Genomic DNA, 15,112 nt, shown 5'->3' on the forward strand with positions numbered 1-15,112 from the left:
GGCCAACACTACTACTTTGAAACGCCTGAAGAGGCGTGGACATTTATACAAACCGAAAAGTTGGACTCTAACTGAGGGTTTGTGAGGGTGGGGGGGATATTTGAGGTTTGATGTGTGATGGTTGTTGTATACAGGGGGTCAATCACAATCACGCGCAGGAAATGTTACATGGGCTGGGGGAGAGAAACAAGGCCGCGACAGGAGCTGCGCCAGAGGGGGCGGAGCGGGCTTTGGAAAGCGCGGGGTTTCTTGTTTTTCCCGCGCGTGGGAAGAAAGGTGGGAGGGGGAACTCCCACACGGGGAGGTCAATGGGATAGCGGGGGTAGCCGGGGTCAGCAGGTGTCAGCTGACTTACGGGAGTGACATGGGGGAGCAAAAAAGCTAGACAGGGGTCTAGCGGAGGGGAGGGAAGGGGGGGGGGGGGGAAAGGGTTGCTGCTGCACTGGCCGAAAGGGAATGGGACATAGAAGAGGTGGTCGGGACGGGGGTCGCCCGTCTGGGGGACTGGAGGGTGAGGGAGGTGTGGACACGGGACTGGCCCAGAAAAGGAGATGGCTAGTCGGCAGGGGGCGGGGAGGGAGAGAGCCCCTCCAATCCGGCTGATAACGTGGAACGTGAGGGGCCTGAATGGGCCGGTGAAGAGGGCTCGAGTGTTCGCGCACATAAAGGGACTGAAGGCAGACGTGGTCATGCTCCAAGAGACACACCTGAAGGTGGCGGACCAGGTCAGGTTAAGAAAGGGATGGGTAGGACAGATATTCCACTCGGGACTGGACGCGAAGAATAGAGGGGTGGCAATATTGGTGGGAAAACGGGTGTTATTTGAGGCCAAGACTATTGTAGTGGACAATGGAGGGCGATATGTAATGATGAGTGGTAGGTTGCAAGGGACACGTGTAGTGTTGGTAAACGTATACGCCCCGAACTGGGATGATGCAGGATTCATGAAGCGCATGTTGGGGCGCATTCCGGACCTGGAGGTAGGAGGTCTGATAATGGGAGGGGACTTCAATACAGTGTTGGATCCAGCACTGGACCGCTCCAAATCAAGGACTGGAAAGAGGCAGGCGGCGGCCAAGGTGCTCAGGGGGTTTATGGATCAGATGGGGGGAGTGGACCCATGGCGGTTTGCAAGGCCGCAGGCCAGGGAATTTTCTTTCTTCTCCCATGAACACAAAGCCTACTCCCGGATAGATTTTTTTGTTCTGGGCAGGGCGCTCATCCCGAGGGTGGAGGGGACGGAGTACTTGGCCATAGCCGTTTCGGACTATGCCCCGCACTGGGTGGAACTGGCGCTGGGAGAGGAGAGGGACCAACGCCCGCAGTGGCGGCTGGATGTGGGACTGCTGGCGGACGAGATGGTGTGTGGGAAGGTGAGGGGGTGTATCGAAAGATACTTAGAGGCCAATGACAATGGGGAGGTGCGGGTGGGGGTGGTATGGGAGGCGTTGAAGGCGGTGATCAGGGGAGAGCTAATCTCCATTAGGGCTCATAGGGAGAAGACAGACGGCATGGAACGGGAGAGATTAGTGGGGGAGATTTTGAGAGTGGACAGGAGATACGCAGAGGCCCTGGAGGAAAGATTACTTGGGGAAAGACGACAGCTCCAGACGGAGTTTGACCTGTTGACCACAGGGAAAGCGGAGGCACAGTGGAGGAAAGCGCAGGGGGCGATCTACAAGCATGGGGAAAAGGCTAGTCGGATGTTGGCACACCAGCTCCGTAAGAGGATGGCAACGAGGGAAATAGGGGGAGTCAAGGATGGAAGGGGAGCCACGGTTCGGAGTGCAACGAAAATAAACGAGGTATTTAAGGCCTTCTATGAAGAGCTGTACAGATCCCAGCCCCCAGCGGGGGAAGAGGGGATGAGACGATTCCTAGACCAACTGAGATTCCCAAGGGTGGAAGAGCAGGAGGTGGCTGGCTTGGGGCACCAATTGGGTTGGAGGAGCTGAGCAAGGGTTTGGGGAGTATGCAGGCGGGGAAGGCCCCGGGACCGGACGGGTTCCCGGTGGAGTTCTACAGGATGTATGCAGACCTGTTGGCCCCGTTACAAGTGAGGACCTTTAACGAGTCAAGAGAGGAGGGGACCCTGCCCCCGACAATGTCGGAAGCGACAATTTCTTTGATCTTAAAGCGGGACAAGGACCCACTGCAATGTGGATCTTACAGGCCGATCTCGCTCCACAATGTGGATGCAAAGTTGCTGGCAAAAGTGCTGGCCACGAGGATCGAGGACTGTGTTCCGGGGGTGATCCATGAAGACCAGACGGGATTTGTAAAGGGCAGGCAATTAAACACAAACGTGCGGTGGCTTTTAAACGTGATGATGACGCGGAGAAGGCCTTTGACCGAGTAGAGTGGGAGTACCTCTGGGAGGCGCTGCGTAGGTTTGGGTTCGGGGGAGGGTTTATTAGTTGGGTTAAGCTCCTTTACAGAGCCCCGGTGGCGAGTGTAGTGACGAACCGGCGGAGGTCGGAGTGCTTTCGACTGTACCGAGGGACGAGACAGGGGTGCCCCCTGTCCCCCCTCCTGTTCGCATTGGCGATCGAACCATTGGCCATGTCATTGAGGGAGTCTAATAAATGGAGGGGGGTGGCCCGAGGGGGAGAAGAGCATCGGGTGTCGCTATATGCGGATGACCTGTTGCTGTACGTGGCGGACCCAGTGAAGGGGATGGTGGAGGTCATGCAGACTCTGAGGGAGTTTGGGGAGTTTTCGGGCTATAAGCTCAATGTAGGGAAGAGTGAGCTCTTCGTATTACAGGCAGGGGACCAAGAAAGAGGGATAGGGGACCTACCGCTGAGAAGGGCGGAGGGGAGCTTTCGGTATCTGGGGATCCAGATAGCCAGGAGTTGGGGGGCCCTACATAAACTGAACCTGACGAGATTGATGGAGCAAGTGGAGGGGGACTTCAAAAGATGGGACATGTTACCGCTCTCACTGGCGGGTAGAGTGCAGACGGTCAAAATGGTGGTCCTCCCGAGGTTTCTGTTTGTGTTTCAGTGCCTCCCCATCGTGATCACCAAGGCCTTTTTTAAGAGAGTAGGTAGGAGTATTATGGGGTTTGTGTGGGCGAATAAGACCCCGAGGGTAAGGAGAGGGTTCCTGGAACGCAGTAGGGACCGAGGAGGGTTGGCGCTGCCAAATCTAGGGAGCTACTACTGGGCAGCAAATGTGTCGATGATCCGCAAGTGGGTTATGGAGGGATGGAAGAGGATGGAGATGGCGTCCTGTAAAGGAACGAGCCTGGGGGCATTGGTGACGGCACCGCTGCCGCTCTCGCCGACAAAGTATACCACGAGCCAGGTGGTGGCGGCAACGTTTCGGATCTGGGGCCAGTGGAGACGGCGCCGGGGCACAATGGGAGCATCGGTATGGTCCCCGATCAGAGGCAACCACCGGTTTGTTTCGGGGAAGATGGACGGGGGGTTCCAGAGCTGGCATCAGGCGGGGATTAGAAGAATGGGGGACCTGTTCATTGACGGGAGGTTTGCGAGCTTAGGGTCACTAGAGGAGAAGTTCGAGTTACCCCCGGGAAATGCCTTTAGATATATGCAGGTGAGGGCTTTTGTGAGGAGACAGGTGAGGGAATTCCCGTTGCTCCCGGCACAAGAAATTCAAGACAGGGTGATCTCGGGTGCATGTGTCGGGGAGGGCAAGGTGTCGGCAATACACCAGGAGATGAAAGAAGAGGGGGAAGCGCTGGTAGAAGAGTTGAAGGGTAAATGGGAGGAGGATCTGGGGGGGGGAGATCGAGGAAGGTCTGTGGGCTGATGCCCTGGGTAGGGTTAATTCCTCCTCCTCGTGTGCCAGGCTCAGCCTGATACAATTTAAGGTGGTTCACAGAGCTCACTTGACGGGGGCGAGGTTGAGCAGGATCTTTGGGTAGAGGACAGATGTGGAAGGTGCTCAGGGAGCCCGGCGAACCATGTCCATATGTTTTGGTCATGCACGTCACTGGAGGGGTTCTGGAGAGGAGTGGTGGGAACAGTATCTAAGGTGGTGAAAGCCAGGTCAAGCCAAGCTGGGGGCTAGCACTATTTGGAGTAGTGGACGAGCCGGGAGTGCAGGAGGCGAAAGAGGCCGGCATTCTGCCCTTTGCGTCCCTAGTAGCCCGGCGAAGGATCTTGCTAATGTGGAAGGAGGCGAAGCTCCCCAGCGTGGAGGCCTGGTTAAACGATATGGCTGGGTTCATAAAGTTGGAGAGGATTAAGTTTGCCTTGAGAGGGTCTGCGCAAGGGTTCTACAGGCGGTGGCAACCGTTCCTAGACTATCTCGCGGAGCGTTGGAGGAAGATCGGTCACCAGCAGCAGCAACCTGGGGGGGGGGGGGGGGGGGGGGGACGTCCGGGGGGGGGGGGGGAGGAGAACTGCCTGGGGGGGTGGATGAGCAAGAGATAACATGAAGAGTCGGGGAAACTGGCACGTACGGGAGAGAGCCAGTGTACAAAGCTATGTAAATATACTATTTTGCCATGTCTATATCTTGCTCCGCGCGATTTCGTGTTTCTTTTTTTTTTGTTACGGGGGGGATGGGGGGGGGGAGTTATTGTTTGTAAGGGAGAAAAATTGTTGTGAAAACTTTAATAAATATATATATATTTTTTTTAAACATTGGACGAGACTAGATTTGTGCCATTAGCCTGTGCCGCAATAGAGCTTCTGTTCCAATTGAAGGATATAAAATGGATGCGTAGCCCACACGTGGCGTTGTCGATGAGGGAAAAATGTGAAAGTTTACCTTTTCTTTTCTAGAACGACCTTCTACCTGTAGGATTAAGGCAGAAAGATCAAACCAAAAAAGCACCTACAGGTCCATTAAATAGAGATCAGCTTCTGGATCACCTGGAGAAAGAAGCGAAAGAGTGCAAAGACAGAGAGGACTTGGTTCCTTATACAGGAGAAAAGAGAGGTGAGTGATATTTTTATGCTGGTACAAAACTTGCAAGATGTACTTTGTACAATTTTTCTTTGACTACTGGACCCTGTTGCTCATTTTAGTCTTAGTTTAATTGCTCTTGTTTTATCACCTTTGCTCTTGAGTCGCCAGGTATCTTTCTGATACCGCCACGTGGTTCAAGTCCGAATAATGATCAATAATCCAAAACACTGCTTAGTAAGAGTTAAATCAACGCACATTTATTATAAACAGTAATCAATACTTATCCATTAATTCTACTTCTAAGCTACTTCCTACAACTAACAGGCCAATACTTAACTTTGGGAATGGCCCACCAGGTCAGGGAAACGAATGGCCTTTCATATGGGTTCTGAGCCCGCGGGATTCGAAGCTGGTACAGGTCGATAGCTAGGAGCGCCTGTCTCGTAGCGAGTGTTGAAGTAGGACTTACGATTTGAGCGGTGGTTGCAGAAGGTCAGCAAAAGGGCCTCGAAGGGTGCGGAAGGGTGAAGAAGGGTCAATTTGAACTTGGACTCTATTCTTATAGTCCCTAGGGGCTTCCCGCCTTTTGGGCGGACCCTGTACCTGGTTCCAAGTGATTGGACTTTGTCCCAATCACTTGGTTCGATATTCTCCAATGCTGGAGCGATTCCTTGATCGATGGGCGGTTTTGGGGTGGTCGTTCACCTCTCTTTGTGTAGGCTCCTGCTGGCGCCGAAAAGTCTGGGTTGGCTTTGTGTGTCTAATTTGTTGCACATTGTTCAATTAATATTCAGATGGCTGGTGTGTTGTTATGCTGATGGCTGCAGGTATCGATTCTGTCTGGCCTCCCCAGAGGCGAATACACAGTTTTACCTGCAGCTGCTCGTTTTAGTCCTGTTGGCTGATTTTCCCATCAGCCTTTTCCATTCGCCGTTTTAAATCGGGTTGGCCATTCTGAATCGGGAGTTAGCCATTTTAACTGGCTACATTCCCTCCTTGTGATCCTAACGCAAAGCGTGAAGGATCACATCATTATGTTGCTTTCCATTCCCTGACCTGGGGGGGGGGGGACACTTACTTCATGGCCTCTGCACTGACCATAGCTATGCACAAAAATTTTAACTAACAATTCTAAGGGCGCTATGTCACACAGGGACATGCATTACAAAACAATAAACTTGGAACCTCTAACTTATTCTTAATATACTACACTCGCTTAAACATTCCATTTTCCTATCTTCCTCAATCATACAACAAAATCATTGCATTTCATATAGTCTTTCCTGGCTTGGCAGTCAAGCTCAGGATCATACAATTTTTGCTCATGAAAAAGTTCTTTACATCTCTATTTACAACAACAATAAACGCAAGTGAATGTACTTTATTATTTTTTTATAGATCGCGGGGGTTGGGGGTCTAGTCGTAACCGAACATAGGGGATCTGATCCTATATACCGGGGTTCGAGTGCAGTAGGCTCTCCTTCTCCATTTTCGTAGACGCATAGTCTGCACTACACAGCAGAGTATCGCCAATGCTAGTAATGTTTCGATCACATAGGACAGGGAGTACCAGGTTATGAACCTGGCACACCAAGAAGATGTAGTGTCGCTGGTGACTGGGCTCTGGGTACTGCGGGGTAGTGAAACATTAACGGCTGGGGGGTTTGAAGTCATGGGGTTCGCGGTCACGCGCAACCAAAAGTCCATAAACATGATGCTGATCCATATGAAGGAAGGCCTCATTGCTGTTCTCTTTCCTTTTCTTTCTTTGTTTTCTCCCGTCCTGGAGCGTCTGGAGTTCTGTAGAAACAAGCATAGTGTCTGTAACTATCTTTGTTTAATATCTTGTACGTTAGTGTGTCTGTCCTTTGGTGCCAATTATTCCCTTTATAATTGGTCACTATGTGTGACTCCCTCATTTTTTTTCAAAAACAAATTTTAGGAGAAGACACACTTCCCAATAATGAACCAGTGCTGATTTAGCATCCAAATGTTCCAGGATGTAAATAGCAGATGGCCGGCAACCTAAAGGTTACCTAAACAAACAAAGCTTTTTGAAATTAAAATGCCAAATGAGGTGCGTATGGGCCGCGACGGGTACGATTTGGATGGAGTCCCCGGGTAGGACGGCTACCACTGCCGTATCTCTCCTACCCGAGCGTAGTTGACCAGCGGGGGGTTCCCAGGCAGAGCGGGTCTCACGCTGTTTCTCCACTGCCTGAGCAACCGACAAGAACGGGCAAAAATGTAATCACCGTGGTGGGACTGCTATAGCGATTCTATCCTTCGAACCAGAAGGGCAGTTATGATCGGGCGTCTGATACCCGAACCGGTATCAGCTGAAGTGTCTGCAGACAAACTGGTTCCACTGAACAAGTATCTGGCAACGGTGGGTTCTGTGGGCAAGTCCTCAGATGTTTCAGGTGAATTGGCGTCTGGCAATGGTTAGTCTCTGAAAGCAAGTCCTCAGAGGTTTCGGCCGAATAGGCGTGTGGCAGTGAGAAAATTTTTCCTGTCGGACATGCAACATTTAACAAACTTTCAAACAACATAAAACATTCTGCAGGTTCCAGCAGAAAGGACAACACTTCTCCCAAGCGGTTCCTTTAAAACATCATCTGGACACCTCAGTTCTCGGCTGCGAACAGGGTCACAAAGGGGTTGGCGGTTTGGGAGTCAAGAAGGTCGTCCTCTTCTCCCGGGTGCCAAACTCTGGAGGGCTGCATGGTGTGAGGTGGGGTCAGTCGGTATGAGTTGTCTCGGTGCCAGTAATTGGTGTCTAGTTGTGTGGGGACAAAATCGGGGTCATCAGTGTGGTTCAGTGGTCGGTGGTGGGGCTTGTTCAGAAAAGTGATCAGGAAGGGATCACTTGGATCGAAGTCGGAGTTGCTGGGTGTGGGTCCAGTTGCATGGGGATAGTAGGGAGGCGTGCTGTGGCTATTGTCCGAGTCACAGTCGCTGTCTCTGCTGCTGCAGTCTGTGGGCAGTCCAGGGCGGAGTGTATATTTCGGGGGTTGAGGCGAGGTCGAGTCCGTGGCTGGGCTGGACGTGGTGGGGGTTGGTAGGGTTACATTGGCTGTGGGCGGGGTGTGGTGTGCTGCGTCAAGCATGACGTGGTGTGCGTGGTTCGACTGTGTTCCATATGCCTTCAGCTGGTTTATATGAAACCACGCAGTCTTACCATTGGGGTACTTTATTTTATAAACGGAAGGGCTTACTTTATCCGCAATGGAATACGGACCCGAGTATTTTGGTGACAGGAATGTGCTGGGGTTATATACAGAAAGCATCACTTGCTGTCCGATACTATACTCAGTCGCATGCATTGTCTTGTCGAAACAAGCCTTGCTCTGTTTCTTTCTGGTGCCCAATTTTACTGCGGCTGCTAGCTGAGCCGTTTTAACATTTGCAACTAATTGCTCCATGGCTTTCTCGTGTGTGAGGGCCGTCACTTTGGGGCTGGTCAGGTCGAAACCTAACAAATATTCTGTGCCTTGCATGGGGCGTCCGGTCATGAGGGTGTGTGGGGTGTAACCTGTGGATGTAGAAATAGTGTTACCCAAAAACATCAGCGCAAAAGGGAGGACTGAGTCCCAAGTGGTGTTGTTCTGCTGGACCATTTTTCTGAGGGCGGTATTTAGGGTCCAATTCATGCACTCCACGATACCACTTGACTGTGGGTGGTATGCTATGTGGAATTTTTGGGTGATGACAAATATTGTGAGGACGTTCTGCATGACACATCCCGTAAAATGGGAACCTTGGTCGGATTCAATGCTGCGGGGGAGTCCCCATCTTGTAAAGATGTGGTGGGTCAGAATCTTGGCTGTGGTTTTTGCAGTGTTTGTGCGGGCTGGAAATGCTTCCACCCATTTTGTAAATGTGCCAATGACCACAAGTACATATTTATAGCCATTCCTGCAAGGGGGCAATGGTCCTATAAAGTCAATCTGGAGGTTAGTCCAGGGGCCATTAACGGGTCGGGTGTGGCTGAGTTGAGCCTTTTTGGCATATCTGTCTGGGTTATTCTGCGCACAGATAAGACAATTCTCGATGTAATGGTTTACATCTTCCTTTAAATTCGGCCACCAACAAAGCTGTTTGAGGTGGGCTGTAGTGGGATCGATTCCCTGATGTCCATGACCGTCATGGAACAAACAAATCAATTGATTCCTGTCCTGTTCAGGAACCACATAAAGGGTGTCCTTTAACACCGCACCGTCATGTGTGGTCAGTGTATTTCTAAACCTCTCGTAGGAAGCTGGATAGTTTCCCTTTACAATCTCCTTGAGATTGGTGTCCTGCTTCTGGGCCTCCACTAGATCCTCGATCTGTGTCTGTGAGACCTGAACTGCACTCACTGGTGCGCTTTCGGGGGGTGTCCAACAATATCCATGCCTGGAACCTGCTTTAGCCAGTGCGTCGGCTTTTACAATTCCAGGGGGGGAGGAACGATGGTGGCTGCGGACTTTGATGATCCCAAAAGTCCTGTTCTGGGCTTTTTCTAAAATATGACGGAGCAATGGGGCTGAGGGGAGGGGTTTTCCGTCTGCGGAAACAAATCCTCTTGCTTCCCACAGGGGCAGAAATTCCGTAAGGCTGTTACAGACATAGAGGCTGTCCGAGTATATGTCTGCTGGGCTGGGAAGGAATCTGGGTGTTCAACTATATATGCGATGGCCGCAAGCTCTGCTGCCTGCGCGCCTAAGTGTCCGGGTAGTTTTCGCGATATTTCCTCGAGGGCGCGTCCCTGCGCGTCCTCGACATCTATACCGCAACGTGTTATGCGTATCCCATCCAAGACTGTGGCATATCCATCCACATAAATCTTTATGGGCTTGCACGTGTCCGTGTGCTGGGGGATCTGAGTTGAACTATCTATCTTTCTGGGGGGTGTTTTAGCGATAAAGGGGCCTGTGTTGTGGTGTGGAGAGATAATCTCACATTCATGGGGGGTTCTGGGGTACTGTAAATTGTCGGCTAAATAGGTGTGTGTCTTTGTCCTTTTCACAGTGATGTCCCGTCCCTGCAAGAGAAGGGTCCATCTAGCTGCTCGAATTTGGCTTACTGTACCGTCCTTGAGTCGTCCGTCCAGTAAAAGTTGGGTGGTGGTGTGTTCTGTGAGAATTGTGATGGGGTTCAGTCCGTTAATGTATGAAAAGTACTGGACTGCCCAGAAAACTGCGAGCAGGTGCCTCTCGCAGGCTGAAAATCCCTGCTCCACAGCATCTAAAAGTCGGGAGGCGTAAACTACGGGCCATAACTGGTCGTGCCGTTCCTGGAGGAGCACGGCTGAAAGGGTGCGGTCTGTGGTCGCTACCTCTATGGCGTAAGGGGAAAGCGGGTCTGGAACTTGTAGTGCGGGGGCTGCTATGAGTGCCTGTTTTAAAGAGTCCACAGCATCCGTATGCTGCGGAAGCCATTCCCAGGGGGCTCCTTTCTTTAGGAGGTCTGAGAGGGGCGCTGCCTTGCTGGCGAAACCGTCAATGTGGTTTCAGCAGTAGCCAACCAGTCCTAAAAACGACCGGAGGGCTGAAAAGTTCTGGGGAAGGGGCAATTTAGCAATCAAGTCAATCCTTTTATGCTCGATCTCGCGTTTACCGTGCGTGACAATTGTTCCCAAATATATCACTTTTTCGTCCAAAATCTGGGCCTTTTTGGGGTTGACTTTACAACCAATTGAATGTAATAGTTCCAGGAGTTCGGACAGAAGCTCAATGTGCTCTTCCTTGGTGTCTGTCTGCAGTAGTAGGTCGTCTACGTACTGTACCAGACATTCGGGGCGAGAGAATTTTGCTAAACCATTTGCCAGCTGTCGGTGGAAAATGGATGGGGAGTTGTGGAATCCTTGTGGCAGGCATGTCCACGTGTACTGCTGTGCTTTAAAAGGTGAAGGCAAATTTGTATCGGCACGCCTTTGCCAATGGAATGGACCAGAATCCATTACTGACGTCCAAAACCGTGAAGTATCGGGAATTGAGTCCCTGCTTGAGCATGGTCTCGGGACTTGTTGCTACTGTGGGGTCTGCTGCGGGGTGACTTTGTTGCGTTCCCGATAATCGATGGTCAGTCGCCATAATCCATCGGGCTTTCTCACCGGCCAAATCGGGGCATTATTAGTGGAGGCTACTGATCTAAGTACACCCTGCTCTAATAAGTTCTCTATTACTTTTGAGATTTCTCCCTCTGCCTCTTGGGGAAATCCATATTGTTTTTGGGGTCTAGGGTCAGGTCCTGTTATTTGTAAGGAGCCAGTCATCCGTCCACAGTTGTGCTTGTGGGTCGCGAATGCTGCCCTGTTCTTTTGCAGAACTGCCCTAACCTGCTTGTCCGTGCTAAGCGTGGTCTGGTTGAACCAAAATTCGGCTACGGCGCTAATTCTGTTCATATATTCACCTACGTTGAGCGTTGTGGGGGCTCTTGCGGATTTTGCCATCTTCCAGACACACTGGTTGACTGGATCGAATGAAAGGTGGTGGGAATTCATGAAATCAATTCCCAGAATGTGTTCTGCTGTGTGGGGCAGGTCAACTAAAACCACGGGGTGTTTGGTGGTGATGGTTCCGATTTGAATGGGTACAGGGGCTGTGATGTGTCCCTGCTGTGAGTGGCCTGTACAGCCGCTGAGGGTGATAGTGGCTGTAGTGGGCCACGTGTCCCTTTGAAATAGGGTGGAGGAATTTATGGTGGTGCGGGACCCTCCTGTGTCCCAGAGAAATTCGATAGGCTGTCCCAGAATTTTTGCTGCAGCTACTGGTCGTCCTGACCTATCCCAAAGGGTGTCGCAGACCCAACTGGGAGAGCCCGTACACAGTCAGTCCATTCCGGTCAAGTCCGTCTGATCCGAACAGGCGCTAACGCTATGAATGGGCTCTGTCTTTTTCTTCATCAGAGTGCCCGTCTGCTGGGCTCTCTGAGGCATTTTTGGGGCATTGCATTCTTTTGCAAAATGTCCCAACTGTCCGCAGTTGTAACACTCCTGTGACTTGGGTGGGGGGCTGTTCTTTCCCTCATTCACCCATGCGGGGTTCTGGTGTGTTGTTTTTACTGCCTGCATATCTGCGGTGGCCTGCTTTTCCTCGCTATTTTTAACGGTGGGTTTGCTCTGAACAGATTGCTCCCAAACGGGGGACAATCTTTTCACTTCCCACTTCACGTTATGGGCCTCCTCTGAGGGATCATAACTCGTACAGGCTTTCAGTCCTGTATCTGTGGCATGGGAGATAAGGGTGCGGGTCCATTTGGCCATGTTGTCTGGGGACAAATGGGCACAGTCTTCGTCTCCAAAGACTGCTGCGAAGTGAATCCACAGGCGTCCAGCGAACGCTGTGGGGAGCCCAGATTTCTTCTGCCTACATTTGTTGAGGCCATCTATGGGGTCACCCCGGTTATACCCGATTGCATCCAGGATCGCGGTATGCATTTCTGCAAGGGTGCCTCCTCCTACATTCTGTGGGTCGGGAAGGGCTGCTGCTACCGACGGATCTAAACTTAAAACCATGAGCTTTACATGCTCTCTCTCGTCCAGGCCGTACATGTTTGCCTGATGCCTAACTGTGGCAAAGAAATGGTGGGGGTCTGAGGCGGGGAGGAACGGTGTGATCTTCTCGCAAGCGTCCCGTAATTGGGTCATTGTTAAGGGGGTGGAATATAGAAATTCCGCCTCGTCCGATGTGGCTGTGCGGTGGGTGGTTACAGGGTTCATTGGAGCCTGAACTATCTGCTGTGTGGGGGGTTGGGGTGCTTTTCTCTTTTGGGGCTTTCCCTGCGCACATGTTCCCTGAACATATCTCTGTGCTGTTTCGTGTAACTTTTCCCAATCAGGGCCGTCTTCCTGGTTTAACTTTTCCCCAAAGGTTTCCTGAAAACCTTTTTGAACAGAAAGCAGTGATTGCTGCTCTGCAATCTGCTTCCGGCACTTTGCGTGATCTAAGGTGCTTTGTCTTTGTTCTGTGGTGGCAGCGTGGAGTGCTCTTAATGCTGCCTTGAGGTCACTACACTATTTCTGTAATGCCTCTACCTGTTTTTCTGTTTCTTCTCTTACCAGGACTGCACGTTGCGTGTCCTGATAGGCCTTTTCATATTGCGACTGGAAACTGCTTAAATGCGTCAGACAAGATTGGTGAGCCCATTTGGCGTCAGCCACCTCTCCATCTTTTGCTGCTAATTTCCTCCTCAATTCCATATTCTCTCTTTCAACTTCGTTTACATCGACCTTACTCATCCGATGTATGCCCTCTACTTCTTTCCGGAGCGTCCTAATGACCTCCTCTGTGCCTCGCAATTGTGCCAAACAGGACACGATTGCCATCGGCTTGCGAGCTTTTCCCAAGCTCTTTTTGTGGAGCTCGCTCAGGTTCTCCCACCAAGTATGTCCTATACTCCTGGGACCTGATTCCTCGTAATCACAGAAATCATTCCAAAGGGGCCATCCTTTCCCTTTGATATATTTCCTGATTTCCTCCTCCCAAATGGGACACTGTCCCACTCTACTGCTGCTGGTCGCTGCGACCGCAAATACCTCAGGGTTCATGAGGCGCTGCATTGTCTGCATTGCCATCTTTCCTATCCGACTGCTTCTTCTAAATTTGGAACAGGGGGCTAAGGCGGTGTTGTAAATACGGGTACGGCTTTCGCTACTTTCCGATATATCAACCTCCGACAGTTTTGACGCAACAAAAATCTATCAGTTTTACCTTGTAGCCCTGTTAGTTACGCATGCAGACACACACTTCCGAATTATGAGTTTTGATCAGAACTACTTGAACACTTGTGGTTTTCTGTTTCCAATTGGGTTTCTAATTCAAATTCCTGGGTTCTCCCGGAGTGGTTTTCCACTTCTAGATCGGGTCCTACCAGAGTCGCCAAAATGTTGCTCGTTTTAGCCTTAGTTTAATTGCTCTTGTTTTATCACCTTTGCTCTTGAGTCGCCAGGTATCTTTCTGATCCTGCCACGTGGTTCAAGTCCGAGTAATGATCAATAATCCAACACACCGCTTAGTAAGAGTTAAATGAACGCACATTTATTATATACAGTAATCAATACTTATACATTAATTCTACTTCTAAGCTACTTCCTACAACTAACAGGCCAATACTTAACTTTGGGAATGGCCCACCAGGTCAGGGAAACGAATGGCCTTTTGTATGGGTTCTGAGCCTGCGGGATTCGAAGCTGGTACAGGTCGATAGCTAGGAGTGCCTATCTCGTAGCGAGCGTTGAAGTAGGACTTACGATTTGAGCGGTGGTTGCAGAAGGTCAGCAGAAGGGTCTTGAAGGGTGCGGAAGGATGAAGAAGGGTCGATTTGAACTTGGACTCTATTCTTATAGTCCCCAGGGGCTTCCCGCCTTTTGGGGTGGACCCTGTACCTGGTTCCAAGTGATTGGACTTTGTCCCAATCACTTGGTTCGATATCCTCCAATGCTGGAGTGATTCCTTGATCGATGGGCGGCTTTGGGGTGGTCATTCGCCTCTCTTTGTGTAGGCTCCTGCTGGCGCCGGAAAGTCTGGGTTGGCTTTGTGTATCTAATTTGTTGCACATTGTTCCCGGGGATTGCTACTTAATATTCAGATGGCTGGTGTGTTGTTATGCTGATGGCTGCAGGTATCGATTCTGTCTGGCCTCCCCAGAGGCGAATACACAGTTTTACCTGCAGCTGCCTGTTTTAGTCCTGTTGGCTGATTTTCCCATCAGCCATTTCCGTTCGCCATTTTAAATCGGGGTTGGCCATTCTAAATCGGGAGTTAGCCATTTTAACTGGCTACAACCCCATGTTTAATGGTTTCTATTCTAAATTAACATGGAGTGATTTGCCCAACAGATTACTCTTGTTCTGTGTACTTACATTAGTCAGGTGTTTGTCGGCAAAACTCCATCAGATAGAGATCAAACTATTGAAAAGAAAATCTACACCGACCTGAACAGAAATGCTGGAATTACTCAACAGTTCAAGCTGAATCTGTGGAGAGAGAAAGAGTTAATGTTTCAGGTCAATGACCATTTGTCAGAATAAGGATTATTAGAAACACTTCCCAAGTGTGCATAAGCGTCCTGCAAAAGCAGAGCAAATTTCTGCTAAATTTCTCACTGCCTGTGCAGCTAAGGCTATCCTACCCATAACTGGTTTGGTTTGCAGCTTTATCTGTAGCGGAGTGTTTAGAATTCCAGCCTCCAGTCTGCCCCTTCGGATTCCATTAGGGAGTCAGAATTACACATCAATCAGTGG

At 50.6% G+C, this 15,112-nt stretch overlaps 1 protein-coding gene and 1 long non-coding RNA gene across 4 annotated transcripts in view; one reads left to right on the top strand and one right to left on the bottom strand.

Moving 5' to 3' along the window:
• The window catches only part of LOC140429670 (uncharacterized), a 178,260-nt gene that overhangs the window by 126,694 nt on the left and 36,454 nt on the right, over positions 1-15,112 (bottom strand). The gene's annotated exons all lie outside the window — the stretch shown is intronic.
• The window catches only part of tmod1 (tropomodulin 1), a 169,392-nt gene that overhangs the window by 83,148 nt on the left and 71,132 nt on the right, over positions 1-15,112 (top strand). For all 3 annotated transcript variants that reach the window (XM_072516957.1, XM_072516958.1, XM_072516956.1), the window contains exon 3: positions 4,758-4,914. In XM_072516957.1, the coding sequence (XP_072373058.1) occupies positions 4,758-4,914 (157 nt within the window). The remainder of the gene's footprint in view (positions 1-4,757; positions 4,915-15,112) is intronic.

The sequence above is a fragment of the Scyliorhinus torazame genome, chromosome 9 (assembly GCF_047496885.1).
Source record: "Scyliorhinus torazame isolate Kashiwa2021f chromosome 9, sScyTor2.1, whole genome shotgun sequence".
Classification (NCBI taxonomy): Eukaryota; Metazoa; Chordata; class Chondrichthyes; order Carcharhiniformes; family Scyliorhinidae; genus Scyliorhinus; species Scyliorhinus torazame.